This window comes from Staurois parvus, unplaced genomic scaffold (genome assembly GCF_062004578.1).
Source record: "Staurois parvus isolate SC_StPar_1 unplaced genomic scaffold, SC_StPar_1.0 ptg000014l, whole genome shotgun sequence".
Lineage (NCBI taxonomy): Eukaryota > Metazoa > Chordata > Amphibia > Anura > Ranidae > Staurois > Staurois parvus.
In genome coordinates, this window is record NW_028317810.1 from 14,168,519 (window position 1) to 14,187,500 (window position 18,982).

Genomic DNA, 18,982 nt, shown 5'->3' on the forward strand with positions numbered 1-18,982 from the left:
TTTCCCCATTGAGATCTGATGTGTTTTCAAAGTGTTCCTTTAATTTTTTTGAGCAGTGTATATTGTTTTGTTGTTTATTGTTTTGTTGTTCTTGGGTTTAGTTATCCTTTACCAATAATACTAGAATCAGGACTGTGAAATGTTACACAACAAAAGCTGTATTGCAGCACCTGCAAACCATGTTTCAGCACTGATTACATCATATACCTAGCTGATTTCTAATGAAGATACAGGGCGTCCTCTGGTCATATGAAGAAACCAGACTTTGAAATAACAGTGGTGGAGTGAAATAATTTATGCCATATGCTAAAAATAAAGATGGTGCAAACACCAGTTTTCAATGTAATAATTAAATAGGAAGATTTAGAATGTGTTAGTAGAGGACCTAAGGCTATGCCTGACGTGCTAGATCTGGTGTCAATCATGTTAAGTGACTCATGCAATCATTTTAAAAATAAGTGATTGCTATGGAACAAGGGTGTTAGAACAGACATAGAAAGGTTCATTGGCTGCAGAAGTTGTAAATCACATAGACACAATATAAGGTGGCTTTTTTATAGCTCCAGAATTTTAAAGGGTAAGATGGGATCAGGTGTTCCACATAAAACAAATACATTCTTCATTTGTATCACAGGCGCCTGAGTATTTTTGTTTTATTTTTTCAGCTCAAATTTTTGCAGATAAGATAAAGCAGTGTTTTAAAGTGTAACTCACATTTTATTAGGCACACTGTTTAACATATTCATACCTATTTTTGTTCTTAAAGGAGAAGTATGGGGTAACTATAGGCAAAACATTTTAATTTTGGATATTGTAAGGGAGGGCTTTAGCACCTATCAGATATCTATCACCTACCAGAAAAGCTTTGGTCATACTCCTCTTATAAGTAAATAATGCTTGCCTTACCATGTCCTGGTACCATTATATGGTCTGTTTCTATTATTCCCAGATAATCGTAATAAGATCGTAATTATCACTAGAGTTTTGTAATGAGAATAGCTGCAATGTCTACTTTCCTTTAGGCTAGGAATTGCCTTATCATATCTTTAAAAAAATATAGCTCCTATTGCCAGGGGTGCTTGTAATTTACTGAAATCTATGGAAAAAACAGTGTGCCAATCATACTGTGACCACTCCCACTTGAGTAAGCCACTGTAATGGCAGTGAAACATGAGGCCCTGTTCACTAGGTGTCTCATCACACAGCAGAAGCAAAAGAATGTTACATCACTTCCGATTTCAGTGCAAAATATGTCGTCACTGTCACACCTTCAAATCATGTAGTGTTTCCATTTTTTGTCTAACCCCTATATATATATTGAAAATTCAATGATCCATTTACAAGTTGGAGCATACTAGTGGCCATTATCAGCATCTGTATGAATGGACTTCTGATTCATTCAGTTCTGGCTGGAGCATTTGAGGATTGTAGTTTCATGTGCCTGCATGCCAAAGGAAGAAATAATATTATATCTATAATATGATATATATATATATTCCATTATCTACTTCAGTATATACTGTACATAATACCTCTATCTATACATTTACAACTTTGTGGTCATGTAGGAGAAATTATATGTGGATGGTCTTTAGACTTGTTCAAAGCCATGTCAAAAGTGGGTTACACACTATGAGAAAATTTGAAGAAATATTCTGTATGATTGCTCGAATTTCGTATAGTGTGTACACAGCTTTCAACATCCGATTCAGACTTTACAAATGAAAATTTCCAAAGGGACAAACTCCAAAATTGTTCTTGTACGTGAACAGAACTAGCGATTTCCATTTATTGTGTACTGTTTTTGTACCGTTTTCGTATGAGAAAAATCAGATGTGAAAGACTGCGCTTGATCAGAACATGCTCGGTTTCAACCTGCTGGGAAACATCGAGGAAAACCGGACGATCGTTCATCCAATTTTTTTATAGTGTGTACTGGGCTTTAGACTGTTCCCTTATTTGAGGATTTATAATACATATAATGGTCTTCTTGTATCTGTCTGATACAAAGAAACTATCTAAACCCACGGATTTTGTTGATCATTTTTGGGTTCCAGTATTGTAAAATGCACCTGCCTAACATCAAGGATTTATGGATTATCCCTTGACCAAGCTTAACCTTCAGTTTGGTCTCAGCTAGGCCTTACCTGCTCCTCAATGATATATTCTGATTTAGGCACTGATTACTCTGTGTAGACATTACAAATGACATTGCTTTGTACAGTACATGAAATGTTTGAGTTACATATGTTCATCTTTCTGTGGATCATTAAAAGTTGACTTTGCTTATTTCCCCCTTCTTGATGATAAGATACCACTGACTTTTTGGAGTAATATCCATAATTACAATATCTAGGTTACTTGGTTTGTTGTGTATTACTGACAGTCTGAATCCATATTGATACTAGTCTGGTATGTGTGCACCTTCCTATACCAATCTAAATCGGTAGGGGGTGGAATTGATGACCCCTTGTCTAAATACCTGTGCCATGTTTTAATATAGGTTACCTAATGGGTTTTGTGTACTGATATCAGTCTGTATACTTAGATATATACAGTGCTCAGCATAAATGAATACACCCCTTTTGAAAAGTAAGATTTTAATCAATATCTCAATGAACGCAAGAACAAGTTACACAATTTTGACAAAACTGAGTTTTATAGAACATTTGTTTAGCTCATTACATGATAGTAAGGTTAATATAATATATATTAGAAAATTTTCAATTTTACTCAAATTAGTTTATGCAAAAATTAAAACATCCCACAACAAAAACTACTCCATCTAGTATTTTGTATGACCTCCATGATTTGTAAAGACAGCGCCAAGTCTTTTAGGCATGGAATGAACAAGCTGATGACATATTGCAACATAAATCTTTTTCCATTCTTCAAGAACAATTTCTTTTAGAGCCTGGATGCTGGATGGAGAGTGACGCTCAACTTCTCTCTTCAGAATTCCCCATGGGTGTTTTGATTGGGTGATCAGGAGACATACTTCACCACTTTCTTCTTCAGAAATGCAACAGTGGCCTTAGATGTGTGTTTTGGATCATTGTCATGTTGGAAAAGTGTGCGACGACCAAGGGATCTGAGATGAGGGGTCTCTGATTGGGGTGGGTATGTGATGAAGGGGATCTGTAATGAGGGGATTTGTGATCGGGTTGGGTATGTGATGAAGGGGATCTGTGATGAAGGAGATCTGAGATGAGGGGATCTGTGGTGAGGGGGATCTGTGATGAAGGTGGTCTGTGATGAGGGGGATCTGTGATGAGGGGGATCTGTGGTGAGGGGATCTGTGATGAGGGGGGTCTGTGAAGAGGAGATCTGAGATGAGGGGGGTCTGTGAAGAGGAGATCTGTGATGAGGGGGATCTGAGATGAGGGGATCTGTGGTGAGGGGGATCTGTGATGAAGGTGGTCTGTGATGAGGGGGATCTGTGATGAGGGGGATCTGTGGTGAGGGGATCTGTGATGAAGGGGATCTATGATGAGGGGGATCTGTGATGAGGGAATTTTTGATGGGGGATCTATGATGGAGGGGCTCTGTGCTGGAGGGTCTTTCATGGACGGGATCTGTGATGAGCAAGGTCTGTAATGAGGGGTCTGTGATGGGGCGGTCTGTGATGGAGCAGTTGGTGATGGGGGAAGGGGGTCTGTGATGGGATGCCAGTGATGGGGGTAGGGGGTCTGTCATGGGGCGGTCTGTGATGTAAAAGGGGGATGGGGGTGGAGGGAGGAACTGTGATGTGCACAGGAGACCATGATGTGAAGGATCTGAGTCATAGCACCAACATGACACTTTTACCTCATCTGGAAGAAACTTTTACTGAACGGACCCCCGTGAATTTTAATTCAGTACCACTGGTATCGAGGATTATGCTTTGTTCATATTTCATGTCACTTTAACTATTGGCTGTAGGAATGTCTCTTAGTATCCTTTCTGATAGGGTTGCACCAATACTGTTTTGTTCATACAATAAATACGAGTACCGATACTTGTGCTAAGTACTCACCAATTCTGATTACTGATACCTTTTCGATGCAATTTGAGCCCATACAAAATGTAACCGTATGTGATTCGGACAGGAATAGCACATCATTCATGTTCAAATTACATGCGTTTATTTGCAATGCAATTTGAGCCCATTCATTTTGTATGGACTCAGATCGCACCTCAAAGGTATTCGTTTCAGGGATCAGAGCATTTGCATGAGAACAAGTACTCCTTCAAATGCTTAGTATCGGCGCCGATATCGGTATTGGGGCATCCCTACTTTTTGATGAACCTTTCAGACACCGTCCAGCTATCAGACTGCACTGCAGTAAACTTAATCTATTTCTGTAAAATATATAGTTTGACTTCCCTGTACAGTTGATATTTAACAATTTGCTATGTAATAAAATGTAACTTTTTTGGCATTAAAAGTAAATTTACATACCCCGAAAATCCCTTTATTTGTATTTTACGTTTGTAACTATATAATATGAGATGATGGTATCCAAAAATAGAGTTTGACTACTAAATGTTCATGTATTCTTTTTTTTCAAATGTTGAAATCTTGTGACTAACCTTTTCCCTGCTTCCTGCTTTTCATAGGTGAATTTTAATGAGCCACTGTCCATGCTGCAGAGGCTAACTGAAGACCTGGAGTACCATGAGCTGTTGGACAAGGCAGCGAAATGTGAGAACCCCATAGAACAGATGTGCTTTGTTGCAGCCTTTTCTGTGTCTTCCTATTCCACCACAGTCCATCGGACAGCAAAACCATTTAATCCTTTGCTAGGAGAAACCTTTGAGCTGGACAGATTAGACGATTTAGGATTCCGTTCTATTTGTGAACAGGTGAGGAGAACCATAGGTGAGCTGTGATGATAAAATAAATGTATATAACCTAAACATGGCATCATACGGGTGTGATGTACGGAGTATATAGACGCTGTGCAAACCTACATAAACAGTTAAAGCCATGCCATTGGTTTTAAAGCAGACCTATATGCAAATGTTAACTTACCTCTGTGTTAATATTGTTACTGAAATTGATATCTAAAGAAGAAAAAAAAGACTGAAAAACTAACCTATCCTACAGAATAAAGTTGCCCAAGCTCTCCCTTTCCTGGTTACATGACCAAAAATCTAGGTACTCTTCAAATGATCCAAGATTAATGGAAGAATCAGTGTTCAATTTGGCTGACCCTCCCCATCAGCACCGAAATGATGTGACTAAATGACTAGGCTTTTGGTCAAATGACCTTTAGGCCTCATTCACATAGGCGCTGAGGCCTGTACATCATGAATCGACCATTTGCAGCTGGTTAGGCAGCCTATGTAAGTCTATGGGGATGGAGAGGATGAATGGACACAGCCGCTTGTCCCAACTTGACAGGCGTGGAGGTGGTTTATTTTCCAGTTAAATTGTGTACTACGGGTTACCAAGGACTTGTTGTTGAATGCTGAGTAGTTAAAGTACTTTGTACAGCACACAGGGTAAGTAAGTCTATGAAAATGACCACAAGACACTCATAAAGCACAAACTGGGTGAGCATACACAGCAAGTGGGATTTATAAAAGACCATCTTTTTGCCCATTCACATCTCAAAATCATATAAAATATGAACTCCGCTTGACTGTATTTTATCGTATAAAATATATTCGACCTTACTAAATATATTGGTGGACAAAAAAAATGCATTAACAGGTTAAAGTACAATTAAAAGCAACCCTTTTTTTTAGATAGTGGAGAGGGCTTAGAACATCTGTCTGGTTTTTATTAAAGAAAGTCACACATTTTGAGTGGTCACCAGAACAGTATTATAGAGGAAATCTTCTAATGGGGATAATAGTTCTTCTGACCCTGATTAATACCAGGGATTTTCCTCATTTTGGAGGACTTTCCTTGTGCTTCCTATTGTGGCTTTGGGACACAGATGGCAAAGAACTGACAGGGGTCATAAGCCTCCCTTTCTGTACCAAAAATGAATAAAAAAAAATTGCCTTCAGTTTTACTGAAGTAACGACCATGGCTGAGTAGTGAATTAAAGTGTTACTAAACCCACAACAGTATAATCAATCTGTATATGCAGTAAAGCATCCTTGTTATATTCACTGTGGAATCTAAAGGGTTAATCCTCTGCATTGTGTAAACAGGAAGTTTGATCCTGTCTTCTCTGATCCTCCCCTTCTTCTACTGTCCCCAATCTATCTGCTGATAGTACAGAGCTCTAGGAGTCACTCTGCACATGCTCAGTTTACTATGTGTTTCTAGAGAGTTTTTTTTTTCTGTTTGGGAGCATATGATCAATGCGGGGCCAATCAGCACTGTCCAGACAGAGGGCTAAGGGTTATGCAGCCTCATAGGACGGCATAGAGCAGAATGAAAACTCCTCCTACAATCTTTAACCAGTGCTCAGCTGTACACTGATAGAAGTCACAAGACTACTCTAATTACTAATGAGAAAAGGTATTTAGCAGTTTATAGTTACTAAAATAATTGCATTTCCATGTTGTGTGTACTGTGGGAGACCAGATATAGTGAATGCAGGGTTTAGTAACAGTTGTGTTAAGTGCCAGTGAACCTGCCACTATAGTTTAAAGTCCTATTGACATTAGAGGAATAGATATTCAATAGAAAAGGTGTACAGACAACTAAAGGTTTTATAGCCTTATCTCCACTTTCCTGTTATAGCAGCTATATAGCCTGTCTAAATATGACAATGCACTCCAAAAAACACCAGTTTGATCATACTGGCTAGTGTAGCATGTGGATGCACAGTTCTGGTGAGGCACAGTTCTCTCTCATCACTACAAGTGAGAATTCTTGTGATGATGGTGTGACTTTTGCTCAGCTATGCTCAGAATGGAGCACTAGAGTGTGAGACCAGGAAATGCATTTCCACTAAATGAAAAGGTAATTTGGGGAATTTCAAGTGAAAAGCAGTTAAAAATCATAACATACAGTGGTGCAGTATTATAAAAAGAAAAAAGCATATTATTTTATTTAGACTTTAACCCCTAATTCAAATATGTAGCATATACCAATCCTTTGTTCCTCCTGTTTACGCCTGGTGATCTGGCCAGTAACACACCTCCTGTGATAGTGCCTCCACTCTGGATGAAGGAGCACAGGGGCACTTTTGGACAGTAACATTGTCAGTCTGGGGGATGGGGACTGTTAGAGGTAACAGATTTACATACACTAACAAATTGAAGCCAAACTCCAGCTCACACTGTTGTTACACAAGCAGTTACAGCAATTTTTTTTTCTTTTGGGGTGACGTTTTTACATGAATACATAAAAACTGATCATTGTAAGCATCCCTGTCAGTGGTAAATGGTTTGTCTCAACACTCTAACTGCTACATTCGCAGGACATTTTGTTCTGTTAAAAAACAGTCTTACTAGCTGGATCACCAGATGAAAAAAGAAAGACTAAAAAGAAAACCAAAGCAGCCATCAAATCTAAGACTTGGTAAGCTGCAATATAATAATAATAATAGTAATAATGTTTACTTTTGGTTTTAATACCATTTTAAGGTGTGAGAGGAAACCAAAATATCTGATGGAAACACAGAAAGTTACTGGAAGAACATAAAAACTATATGCAGGTAGTATCCCAAGAAAAAATCCAAATACTGCAAAGAAATAAGCACTAAAAACCCAGCGGTTGTGCACTGTTGCTAGAGTTAAAGGGATTGTAACGCTTATTTTTTTTTAGTTAAAAAAAAGGGTATGCTAACCTGCCCTTCTGAAGTCTACTAGGAGTGCAGTCCACTAACTTTCTCCTCTAGATGCCCCCTCAGCAAGCTGTGTGCTGTGGGGGCACCCATGTGGGGCGGTCCTGAGCTGGACTGTGTGAATCCATAGACACAGTGTGGCTCTTCCCCCCCACTCCTATCCCACAAGATTTGACTGACAGCAGCGGGAACCTGTGGCTCTCACTGCTGTCTGTGTCTCCTGTGAAAGCAGAGAACGGTTGCAGACAGGACAGTGCTAGATCATGAGAGGAGACCGGTAACTTTCAGGGGCAGAGGAGTACATAACAAGTGGTGAAATGTTTTTACCTTAATGCAAAGAATGCATGAAGGTAAAAAATATTTTTTTAATAAGGCAGTTTTAGCTCTAAGACAGGCCAGCTTCTCTGGTACAAAATGGATGCACACATTAGAAAAATGTACTGATATGATTTGATAAAGTAAGGATCATCTCATGTCTACATTTACCTAGTTCACTAATAACAGTGACCATAATAATACATTTTAGTGTGCATGCTGCCTGGTACAAAAGTGACTATTTAAAAATAAATATATATATACTGTATAGATATATTTGTTTCCATTGAAATACATGTGTGTCTTGCTTTAAAAATGAAGCTGTTGCTTCTGTGTGGCTTGTCTAATATTTTCAGGAAATGTAGCTGTATTTTATATGGATCATACTGGATCTGGTTTCTCTTTGACATCTCGATCAATACAAACTGATAAGCACTCACACTGTGCAGCATAATACTCATCTATTGACTAAGATGAGCCATAGATCAAAAAAGATAAGTCTAATTACCCTGAACTTTCTTGAACACAGGACTTCTTACTGATATCTAAATCCATATTGACTAATCTGGAAGCACTGAAGTCCAGACATCTCTCATTTTTCTCAAGAAAGACTTCTTAAAATATCCATACTATAACTGATTTGCTGCCAGACTGTTTTCTTCCACGACACACGTCATTTACGCCTCTACAAGTTTGCAATGATGGCTTAACCTATTTTATCCCAGCTGTGCAGAATTACAGAGATTAGTTTGTGCTTCTAGGGAATTATACACAGAGCAAAAGTGAAAAATGTATGTTTTTTATAAGCTAACAGGCAGATACTACATAGTACAGCCTCATAAGTGAACAGCTTTGAAAAAGTTATGGAATCCTAGATAAATGTCCTGTATTACCCCCCAAAACAGAGGACACAATGATTGACTTTAAAGACGTAAAGAAAAAAAAGCGGTTGCCCATAGTAATTACCATTTTGCAAGAACAAGTTAGGAAATGAGAGTCCTGCATTTGACAGATACACTATATTGCCAAAAGTATTGGGACGCCTGCCTTTACACGCACATGAACATGGCATCACAGTCTGAGGTCCATAGGGTTCAATATTGAGTTGGCCCACCCTTTGCAGCTATAACAGCTTCAGCTGTTCTGGAAAGGCTGTCCACAAGGTTTAGGAGTGTGTCTATGGGAATGTTTGACCATTCTTCCAGAAGTGCATTTGTGAGGTCAGGCACTGATGTCAGATGAGAAGGTCTAGCTTTCAGTCTCCACCCTAATTCATTCCAAAGGTGTTCTATTGGGTTGAGGTGCAGACCAATCAAGTTCCTCCACCCCAAACTCGTTCATCCATTTCTTTATGACCTTGCTTTGTGCACTGGAGCACAGTTATGTTGGAACAGGAAGGGGCCATCCCCAAACTGTTCCCACAAATTTGGGAGCATGAAATTGTCCAAAATGTCTTGCTGGTATGCTGATTCTTTAAGAGTTCCCTTCACTGAAACTAAGGGGTCAAGCCCAACCCCTGAAAAACAACCACACACCATAGTCCCCCCTCCACCAAACTTTACACTTGGCACAATGCAGTCAGGCAAGTACTGTTCTCCTGGCAACCACCAAACCCAGACACGACCATTGGATTGCCAGACAGAGAAACAGGAATAGTCACTCCAGAGAACATGTCTCCGCTGCTCTAGAGTCCAGTGGCGATGTGCTTTACACCATTGCATCCGATGCTTTGCATTGCACTTGGTGATCTAAGGCTTGGATGCAGCTGCTCAGCCATGGAAACCCATTCCATGAAGCTCTCTATGCATTGTTGTTGTGCTAATCTGAAGGCCACGTGAAGTTTGGAGGTCTTTAGCTATTGACTCTGCAGACAGTTGACAATTTCTGCGAACTGTGCTCTTCAGCATGTGCTGACCCCGCTCTGTAATTTTACGTGGCCTACCACTTCATGGCTGAGTTGTTGTTGCTCCCAGTTGCTTCCACTTTGTTATAATACCACTAACAGATGACCGTGGAATATTTAGTAGCAAGAAGATTTCATGGATGGACTTATTGCACAGGTGGCAACCTATCACGGTACCACACTTGAATTTACTGAGCTCCTGAGAGCGACCCATTCTTTCAGCAGTCTGCATGCATGTAGAAGCAGTCTGCATGCCTAGGTGCTTGATTTTATACACCTGTGGCCATGGAGGTGATTGGAAAACCTGAATCCAATGATTTCGAGGGATGTGCCAATACCTTTGGCAATATAGTGTATATTACAAAATGCTGCACCGACTATTCTACACAGACTATTCAGTTTAGATTGGTTGGTACCTAATGGAAGCTTAACACCTAACACAGCAAGTTTCAACTATTGTTAAATGTGTATACTTCTTTGGGAACATTAAAAAATTAATTTACCTTATTACCTACCAAAAAACCCAACAAAACTTCTTTATGAATACTTTATAACAATTTGTTTCCTCCTGATTGTATTACTGTAATTCTCTTTCTGTAGGGCTACCACAAATGGATCTTCATCGATTACAATTTGTTTGAATTCTGCAGCTAGCCTTGCAAAAAAACATGCCCCATTGTTTACCCCAGTTCTCCACAATTCCAAAAAGAGCCTTCGTAGATGAGTAAACCACAAGCATTCAGGAATATAGATATCATCCTTATAAACTATTTAGGGGTTTTTGAGAGATCTGATATTAACAAAGAACTTCAAATACTAACTGTGTATCTCTTAATACTGTAAGCCGTGTACCAGGGTGGGCTCCCCAGGATACAGTGATGTCACGAACGAGGAAAGAAACCCCAACACCAGCTTTTGCCACAACAGAATTTTACTTAGATGTGGCAAATAAACACAACCACAAATGCTGGAAACATACAATAAATTTACATACACCCAGCCCAAAGGCTGAGACCCTTGTGCTGCACAGCACAGCGCCTTCTGATGGATGAAGGTAGAAAGTGAAGTAATTTACCTACTGGCGGGCACAACTAAGGTGCCACACCTTACCTTTTATTACCCTAAAAGAGCAGGAATCAGTGTATGGGTGTACAGTATAGGCTAGCCTGCGGTGCAGCACAACAGCTTACAATCTTACACAAATCTACAGCATTCCCTCTTCCATAACTGGTCCTGTAGCACGTGCCTGAGTATTCCTTCTGAGCAAAACGCCAGTCTGGCTTGAGTTTGTAGGATTTTATCAGCTCTCCAATGTGAAATGTCACTTTAAGTTGTGGAGTCCTTGCAATAATGAATAACAACACTTGTGGCCTGACACAAACAGAGACCCTAACTAACTAACTATAGGCCTGGACTCAGTCTCAAGGTGCCAACACTGAAATGAGGTGCGTGCACGATCTTATCGACCCGGGTCTGCTTTGCATCCGCTGGTGACTCTGAACAGAACAAATGTCTCTCCAACAAGCATGCGGTCTTGCCGTATATGTTGCTTAGTTCCTCTGCTCTCATCAGCCTTCCTGGCAGCAATCTCATCAGCATTCCTGGCAGCAATCTCATCAGCTTCCTGGCAGCAATCTCATCAGCATTCCTGGCAGCAATCTCATCAGCTTCTTGGCCGCAATCTCATCAGCTTCACTCAGCTGCAGCTCTGGTTACTGAGGGACGCGTTCACACCTGGATGTCATCAGATTCTCAGCTCACACGGCCCCTTATTCACCATGCTCCAAAACATGGCTTCTCTCTCTCCTTCCTGTTCTCTCCAACTGTGTGTGCAAAACCCCACCTCTTCACCTCTTCATGAATATACAAATATCTATGCAGTCTGAGGCTGTGTTAGAAAAACAGTGACATCTTGTGGCTAAACCGCAGAATGTCAGTCAAAACATTAATTTACTTCCACACAAACAGTGTTCAAACAATGAGAGCTGTTTTCCATCTCACAATACCCCCCCCCCCCCCCACACACACACACACACACTGATTTGTCAAAAAGTTTGCTGAGTCTCTTATCAACAGCAGCTGGAACAGATTACACCCGTGATCATGTAATAGCATTAATGGAAATGTTATGTTTTCTCAAATTGCTGTACTATATTTCACCTAAAGTTTCTGCACATGGCAGTGGGCCTTACTTATCAGAGCATCTTTCATAAATGTATTCTGTCTTACATTGTCTCACAGCAACCAATTACATTCAGGCTCCATACACACTAACGTTTTTTTTAAGCTAAAAAAACGCTGGGAGAGACTCTGGATAAAAAATGCTGGTAATAGTGTTTTGGTGGCATTTTAGTAGCATTCAGAGGTGTTTAGGAGCATTTAGGAGTGTTAGCATTTAATTAGCATTTTTACAGTACATGTAGAGGAAAAAAAAAGCTAGAAAAAACTATTAGGAGTGTTTTAGTAGTGTTTAGGAGTGTTTATTAGCGTTTTAGCGTTGTTTTCTGCTGAAAAAACGTTTCAAAAAAACTATTTTTTTTTTTTTGCTCCTAGACACTGCAGCTCAAAAAATGGTAATAGCCTAAAATACTGTACATGGATAAATAGGATAACACTATATGCTGATAATAGCTTCTAGTAGCTAAAATAAAATGCTAGTGTGCATGGAGCCTCAAACTTGCACAAGAAAATGGCTGTTTGAGAAGGAAAATTTAATACTGTTTTTTTTAATGCGGAACTCGGGTTAGTTTTTTTTTTCCCTTTAAATCATATTTTATTGCAAAATTTCATATCCATAAACAATAGCAGAATTCAAAGGGAAGGGATCTGGTTAAGCTCTTTGTCAGGTAATGGTTAGGCCCACATATCAGGCAAGCGGAGGTAATAATTTATGAACAACAATTGTGTTTCCTGTTAAGGTATAAGAAAGGAAGGCATTGGAGACATGGATAAAGAAAGGGGGAGAGAAAACAATAAAGCTCTAGACGTAAAAGAACACCTACAGCAACAATTAGTTAGTAAGATTAACTGCTGGCAAAGTTGTTGCATTAAAGGATAAGTTCACCTTTTGACCAAAAATAATAATTGCACTTTTTTTTTCAAGTGAAAAAATGTGCATTTATTATTTTTGGTTGCAGGAGCCTGTAAAGCTTTGCACCAGCAATCAGCAGATCGCTGGTGCCATGCAGATTTCCTGCAGATCTGTCAGTATACAGTCATGGCCGAAATTGTTGGCACCCTTGATATTTCTCCAGGAAATCATGTATTTCTCACGAAACGTATTGCATTAACACATGTTTTGCTATACACATGTTTATTCCCTTTGTGTGTATTGGGACAAAACAAAAAAAGGGAGGAAAGAAAGCAAATTCGACATAATGTCACACAAACCTCCAAAAATGGGCTGGACAAAAGTATTGGCACCCTTTCACAACTGCGGATAAATAAGAATGTTACAAGCATGTGATGCTCCTGTAAACTCACCTGGGGCAAGTAACAGGTGTGGGCAATATAGAAATCACACCTGAAAGCAGATAAAAAGGAGAGACGTTCACTTAACCTTTGCATTGTGTGTCTGTCTGTGCCACACTAAGCATGGACAACAGAAAGAGGAGACGAGAACTGTCTGAGGACCTGAGAACCAAAATTGTGGCAAAATATCAACAATCTCAAGGTTACAAGTCCATCTCCAGAGAACTAGATTTGCCTTTGTCCACAGTGCGCAACATTATCAAGAAGTTTGCAACCCATGGCACTGTAGCTAATCTCCCTGGTCGTGGACGGATGAGGAAAATTGATGAAAGATTGCAACGCAGAATAGTCCGGATGGTGGATAAGCAGCCCCAAACATGTTCCAAAGACATTCAAGCTGTCCTGCAGGCTCAGGGAGCATCAGTGTCAGCGCGAACTATCCGTCGACATTTAAATGAAATGAAACGCTATGGCAGGAGACCCAGGAGGACCCCACTGCTGACACAGAGACATAAAAAAGCAAGACTACAGTTTGCCAAAATGTACTTGAGTAAGCCAAAAGCCTTCTGGGAAAACGTCTTGTGGACAGATGAGACCAAGATAGAGCTTTTCGGTAAAGCACATCATTCTACTGTTTACCGAAAACGGAATGAGGCCTACAAAGAACAAAACACAGTACCTACGGTAAAATATGGTGGAGGTTCAATGATGTTTTGGGGTTGTTTTGCTGCCTCTGGCACTGGGTGCCTTGACTGTGTGCAAGGCATCATGAAATCTGAGGATTACCAAAGGATTTTGGGTCGCACTGTAGGGCCCAGTGTCAGAAAGCTGGGTTTGCGTCCAAGATCCTGGGTCTTCCAGCAGGACAATGACCCCAAACATACGTCAAAAAGCACTCAGAAATGGATGGCAAAGAAGCGCTGGAGAGTTCTGAAGTGGCCAGCAATGAGCCCAGATCTAAATCCCATTGAACACCTGTGGAGAGATCTTAAAATTGCTGTTGGGAAAAGGTGTCCTTCCAATAAGAGAGACCTGGAGCTGTTTGCAAAGGAAGAGTGGTCCAAAATTCCGGGTGAGAGGTGTCAGAAGCTTATTGATGGTTATAGGAAGCGACTGATTTCAGTTATGTTTTCCAAAGGGTGTGCAACCAAATATTAAGTTAAGGGTGCCAATACTTTTGTCCAGCCCATTTTTGGGGTTTTGTGTGACATTATGTCATATTTGCTTTTCTGCCTCTGTTTTATATTTGTTCCAATACATACAAAGGGAATAAACATGTGTATAGCAAAACATGTGTTAATGCAATACCTTTTTTGTGTGAAATACTTGATTTTCAGGAAAAATATCAAGGGTGCCAACAATTTCGGCCATGACTGTATCTGCTGGGAAGATATACTGACAGGAAGAATCAATGAACTACTGTGGCACTCCACAGAGCCATGGTATTTCATTGAGAACTACAAGCTGACAGTTGCTAAGGCTGTCAGGACTTGTAGTTCATTCATTCACAGAACATTGTGAATGAATGATGTGGCTGTGCGGGTGGAGCCCCGCACGGCCGTGCTGTTTTAAAAAAGTGACAACTAGTATGGGGAACTTCTCCCCATATTCTGTCACAGGGAGGGAGGGGGAGAATCAACCCTAAAACAGGTGGAACATGTAACATGTTCCCAAAGGTGGTGAAGTTATCCTTTAAAGAGTCCATAGCTAAAGATGGGTACACATGGACCGAAAACAGTCAGGGCAGCAGGACCCAGCTGCCTTTTGGCCCATATGTACAACTCTGTCCAACAGAAGGCAGTAGCTGCCAGTGCTGATCAGTGTGTTCATATAGTACAGAATAACATAGAGGGGGAGATTGCCTCACTAAAATCGCTTGTGTTAGTACAGCAATCTACATGTTTTGGTTTTTTTTTCATTCAGCCCACTGGGTTGAGTGAAAAAAAAAACTTATGGTGTTGACCCTGCATAAGACTGTTTTAAAGGTGACGCTGTGTTCCTGCTCTTGGGAGGAGAGGGCATTTCTCATGTAGTTCCACCATTTAGGCAGGAATTGAGAAGGTGCAGATTTAGTTTCGCATCAAGCATTTCATTTGCATAGATACAGTGGATAGCCGATTATTCTTCAGTGATAGTGGGAACGAGAAAAGAGTTCCTTTTTTTAATGAAGGATTGTCTAGTGCACAGGTGTCAAACTGGCGGCCCTCCAGCTGTTGCCAAACTAAAAGTCCCATGAGGCATTGCAAGATTGTCAGTTACAAGCATGACTTTCACAGGCAGAGGCATGATGGGACTTGTAGTTTCGCAACAGCTGGAGGGCCACCAGTTTGACACCCCTGGTCTAGTGGAAAGTAGGCAGACATGCATCTTGAGTCAGCAAGTTGTAATTTTGGTAAAAGGCTAACAGACTGGTCATCAAAGCTGATTAACAGAAGAAAAGGGTAACATGGTGAAAGAATATGGTTGACGGACATTATGTATATTCTCACTTGGTTCCAGAAGCATGTTATAAGTTGGCAGGATGTGTGCCAAAGAGGGACTGAATAGTTACCCGAATTTGGAACACTGAAAGTTAGTTTGTCCAGAGCCAGAATCCTTAGAAAATGAAGTAGGGGATATAGGTCCTATGCAGTATTTTGTATTTCAATGATTTTTATAAACTTTTTAAAAACAATTTAACAAAGAAAAACCAGAGCAAAAGACACGCCCACGCAGGGGCTATCAGTGGCACATAAAAAATAAAGAGAACAGTGCTATAACATCAGCAATGTAAAAGGCGGGCCCACATAAAGGCCATTAAAGGCACATAAAATACAAAAACAGTGATATAACACCAACAATATACTAGTCAAAGGCAAGTATCTACCTCCTCACAGATTCAAACGGTGAATAAAGAGGAAAAAAAAAGTAAAGAAGGAAGAAGAAAACAAGACCAGAAGAAGGAATCCAGGAACGCTAATACCGTACAGCATCATGAACCCAGACTAGCCCGGGGGGAGCGTGGGAAAAGCATATGTCAACCATGGCTCCCATATTTTCAAGAATTTCCGTTGCGAGTCATTACAGATACTTGACATCTGTTCATTGAGCATCAGAGTGGTCATACGGTCCCGCACCCCCTGAAGAGGGACAGATGGGCTTTTCGAAGCCCAAGCAATTGTTCTAGTGGCCTATAAAAGCAAGCCCTATGCAGTATCTTGAACTGTGTCTGAAACCTTTTTAGGATTTGTCCTCAAGGTTCGCAGTGGGGAAATCTTTGACACATTTGGATACTTTTGATCCCACTAAGGTTTTTGGTAACCACTTGAGCTCCAGAAGGTTTTACCCTCTTCATGTCCAGAGCATTTTTTGCAATTTAGTACTGCACTACTTTAAATGGCAATTGTTTAGTCATGCAATGCTATACCCAAATGGAATTTATATCATTTTTCCACACAAATAGAGCTTTCTTTTGATGGTATTTTATCACCATTGGGTTTTTTATTTTTTATTATATTAACGAAAAAAAGACCGAACATTTAAAAAAAGAAAAATATTTCTTACTTTCTGTTATAAAAAGTATTCAATAAACTCAAATTTTGTCATAAATGTAGGCCAAATGTATTCTGCTACAAGTCTGGTATAAAATCCCAATAAGTGTATATTAATTGGTTTTTTATAAAAGTTATGGTGTCTACAAATTATGGTATATACTGTATATTGGAATTTATGCAGCTTTTACTTTCTGACTGCCTATCACATTTCTTGAGGTGCTAAAATACTAGGACAGTACAACCCCCCCCCCCCCCAACTGACCCCTTTTTGGAAAGTGGACACCCCAAGGAATTGGGTGATAGGAATGTTGAGCCCATGGAAAATGTATTTTGTTGTCACAAGATTTAAAAAAATGACAACAAAAGTTTAATTTATTTTTTTTTTTTTACACAAAATTGTCACCTGAAATATTTCTCACACACAGATCAAAAGGAGTAGTTGTTGCCATGAGCCAACTACCGAAGTAGGTAATAAACACCCAAGCAATTTAGCTTATATGTAAATCACATATTTTTATTATTCCCTTGTAGGGAGAAAAAGTATTATCCATGGATGGTGACATGTAAAATCACTGAATACACAATAAAAACAATGAAAAGACAAGCAATCCGGATTGCAACATTTAAATATTTCTAGTGGTATTCACTTTGACTGGTTGAGATATACAGCAGCATATTAGCAAAGATAGCTAAAATTCAGCCGTGTATCACAAGGCTTAATGTAGTAAACATATGTATCCTGCATACACGATAGCAGTAAGACAAAAAAATTGCCAAGTAGATAGCTAGATATGCATATTCATGATCATTAGATATGTGAGAACTGCAAAAAAATGCAAGTTGAAAAAAGAAATGAGTATGTCCATTTGTAGATTGCAAGAAGGAATTTCCATGGAATTATAGTGTTGAAAGATTCATACTGTCCCATGTTCCTTCATAGCTTGAATACTGTGTGGTTTAGGCCTCCATATATCATGAAAATATGTAGATATCTTTATCCCTCCTGGGTATTCCTCCAGATTAACATCATGGCAAATGTATGGTGAAGCTGAGAATAAATTGCAAAACTTTAGATGAGGTGTGCAACAACAATTAACGATATTTGACAATGTACCAAACTAACCACCGTAATACTGGCTAATGACCTAGCCGTTTCCAAGGAAATAGATTCTCAGCCCGTTGAGACTTGATTGTCATGTTCTAGATATATATTCAGAATTACTTAATTTCAATCCAAAAATACCTTGAAATTTAGTTCAATATTCAAACCTTTAGGAGCCAAAGTTTCAAGAGTGTATATCCAGAATTTTTCTTTCTGTAACAATAATTTATCAAAATCACCCCGTCTTGGAGAGATGTTGAGAGAAAGTCCACTCTATATCTAGGACATGACAATCAAGTCTCAATGGGCTGAGAATCTATTTCCTTGGAAACGGCTAGGTCATTAGCCAGTATTACGTTGTGAGTGTGGTGCATTGTCAAATATTGTTAATTGTTGCACACCTCATCTGAAGTTTTGCAATTTATTCTCAGCATCACCATATATTTGCCATGATGTTTATCTGGGGAAATACCCAGAAAGGATAAAGATATCTAAATATTTTCATGATATATGGTGCTTAAACCACACAGTATTCAAGCCAGGGGCAGACTGACCATTTGGAAACTCGGGCACTGCCCGAGGGCCCGGGGTCAGTAGGGGGCCCCATGAGATGCCCCTGGTACCTTTTTCATAGGCTTTTTTGAGTTTGGGCAAGGACACAGGGGCCCCATGATCCCCTATTGCCCGAGGGCCCCATGAGTTGTCAGTCCGCCCCTGATTCAAGCTATGAAGGAACATGGGACAGTATGAATCTTTCAACGCTGTAAAATTCCATGGAAATTCCTTCTTGCACTCTTCAAATGGACATACTCATTTCTTTTTTCAACTTACATTTTTTTGCAGTTCTCACACATCTAATGATCATGATTATGCATATCTAGCTATATACTTGGCAAATTTTTTGTCTTACTGCTATCATTGTATA

General features: G+C 39.7%; 1 protein-coding gene across 4 annotated transcripts in view; it reads left to right on the top strand.

Annotated features, from left to right (window-relative positions):
• Positions 1-18,982, top strand: part of OSBP2 (oxysterol binding protein 2) — a 344,220-nt gene that overhangs the window by 288,337 nt on the left and 36,901 nt on the right. For all 4 annotated transcript variants that reach the window (XM_089677503.1, XM_089677518.1, XM_089677527.1 and 1 more), the window contains one exon: positions 4,600-4,845. In XM_089677503.1, the coding sequence (XP_089533629.1) occupies positions 4,600-4,845 (246 nt within the window). The remainder of the gene's footprint in view (positions 1-4,599; positions 4,846-18,982) is intronic.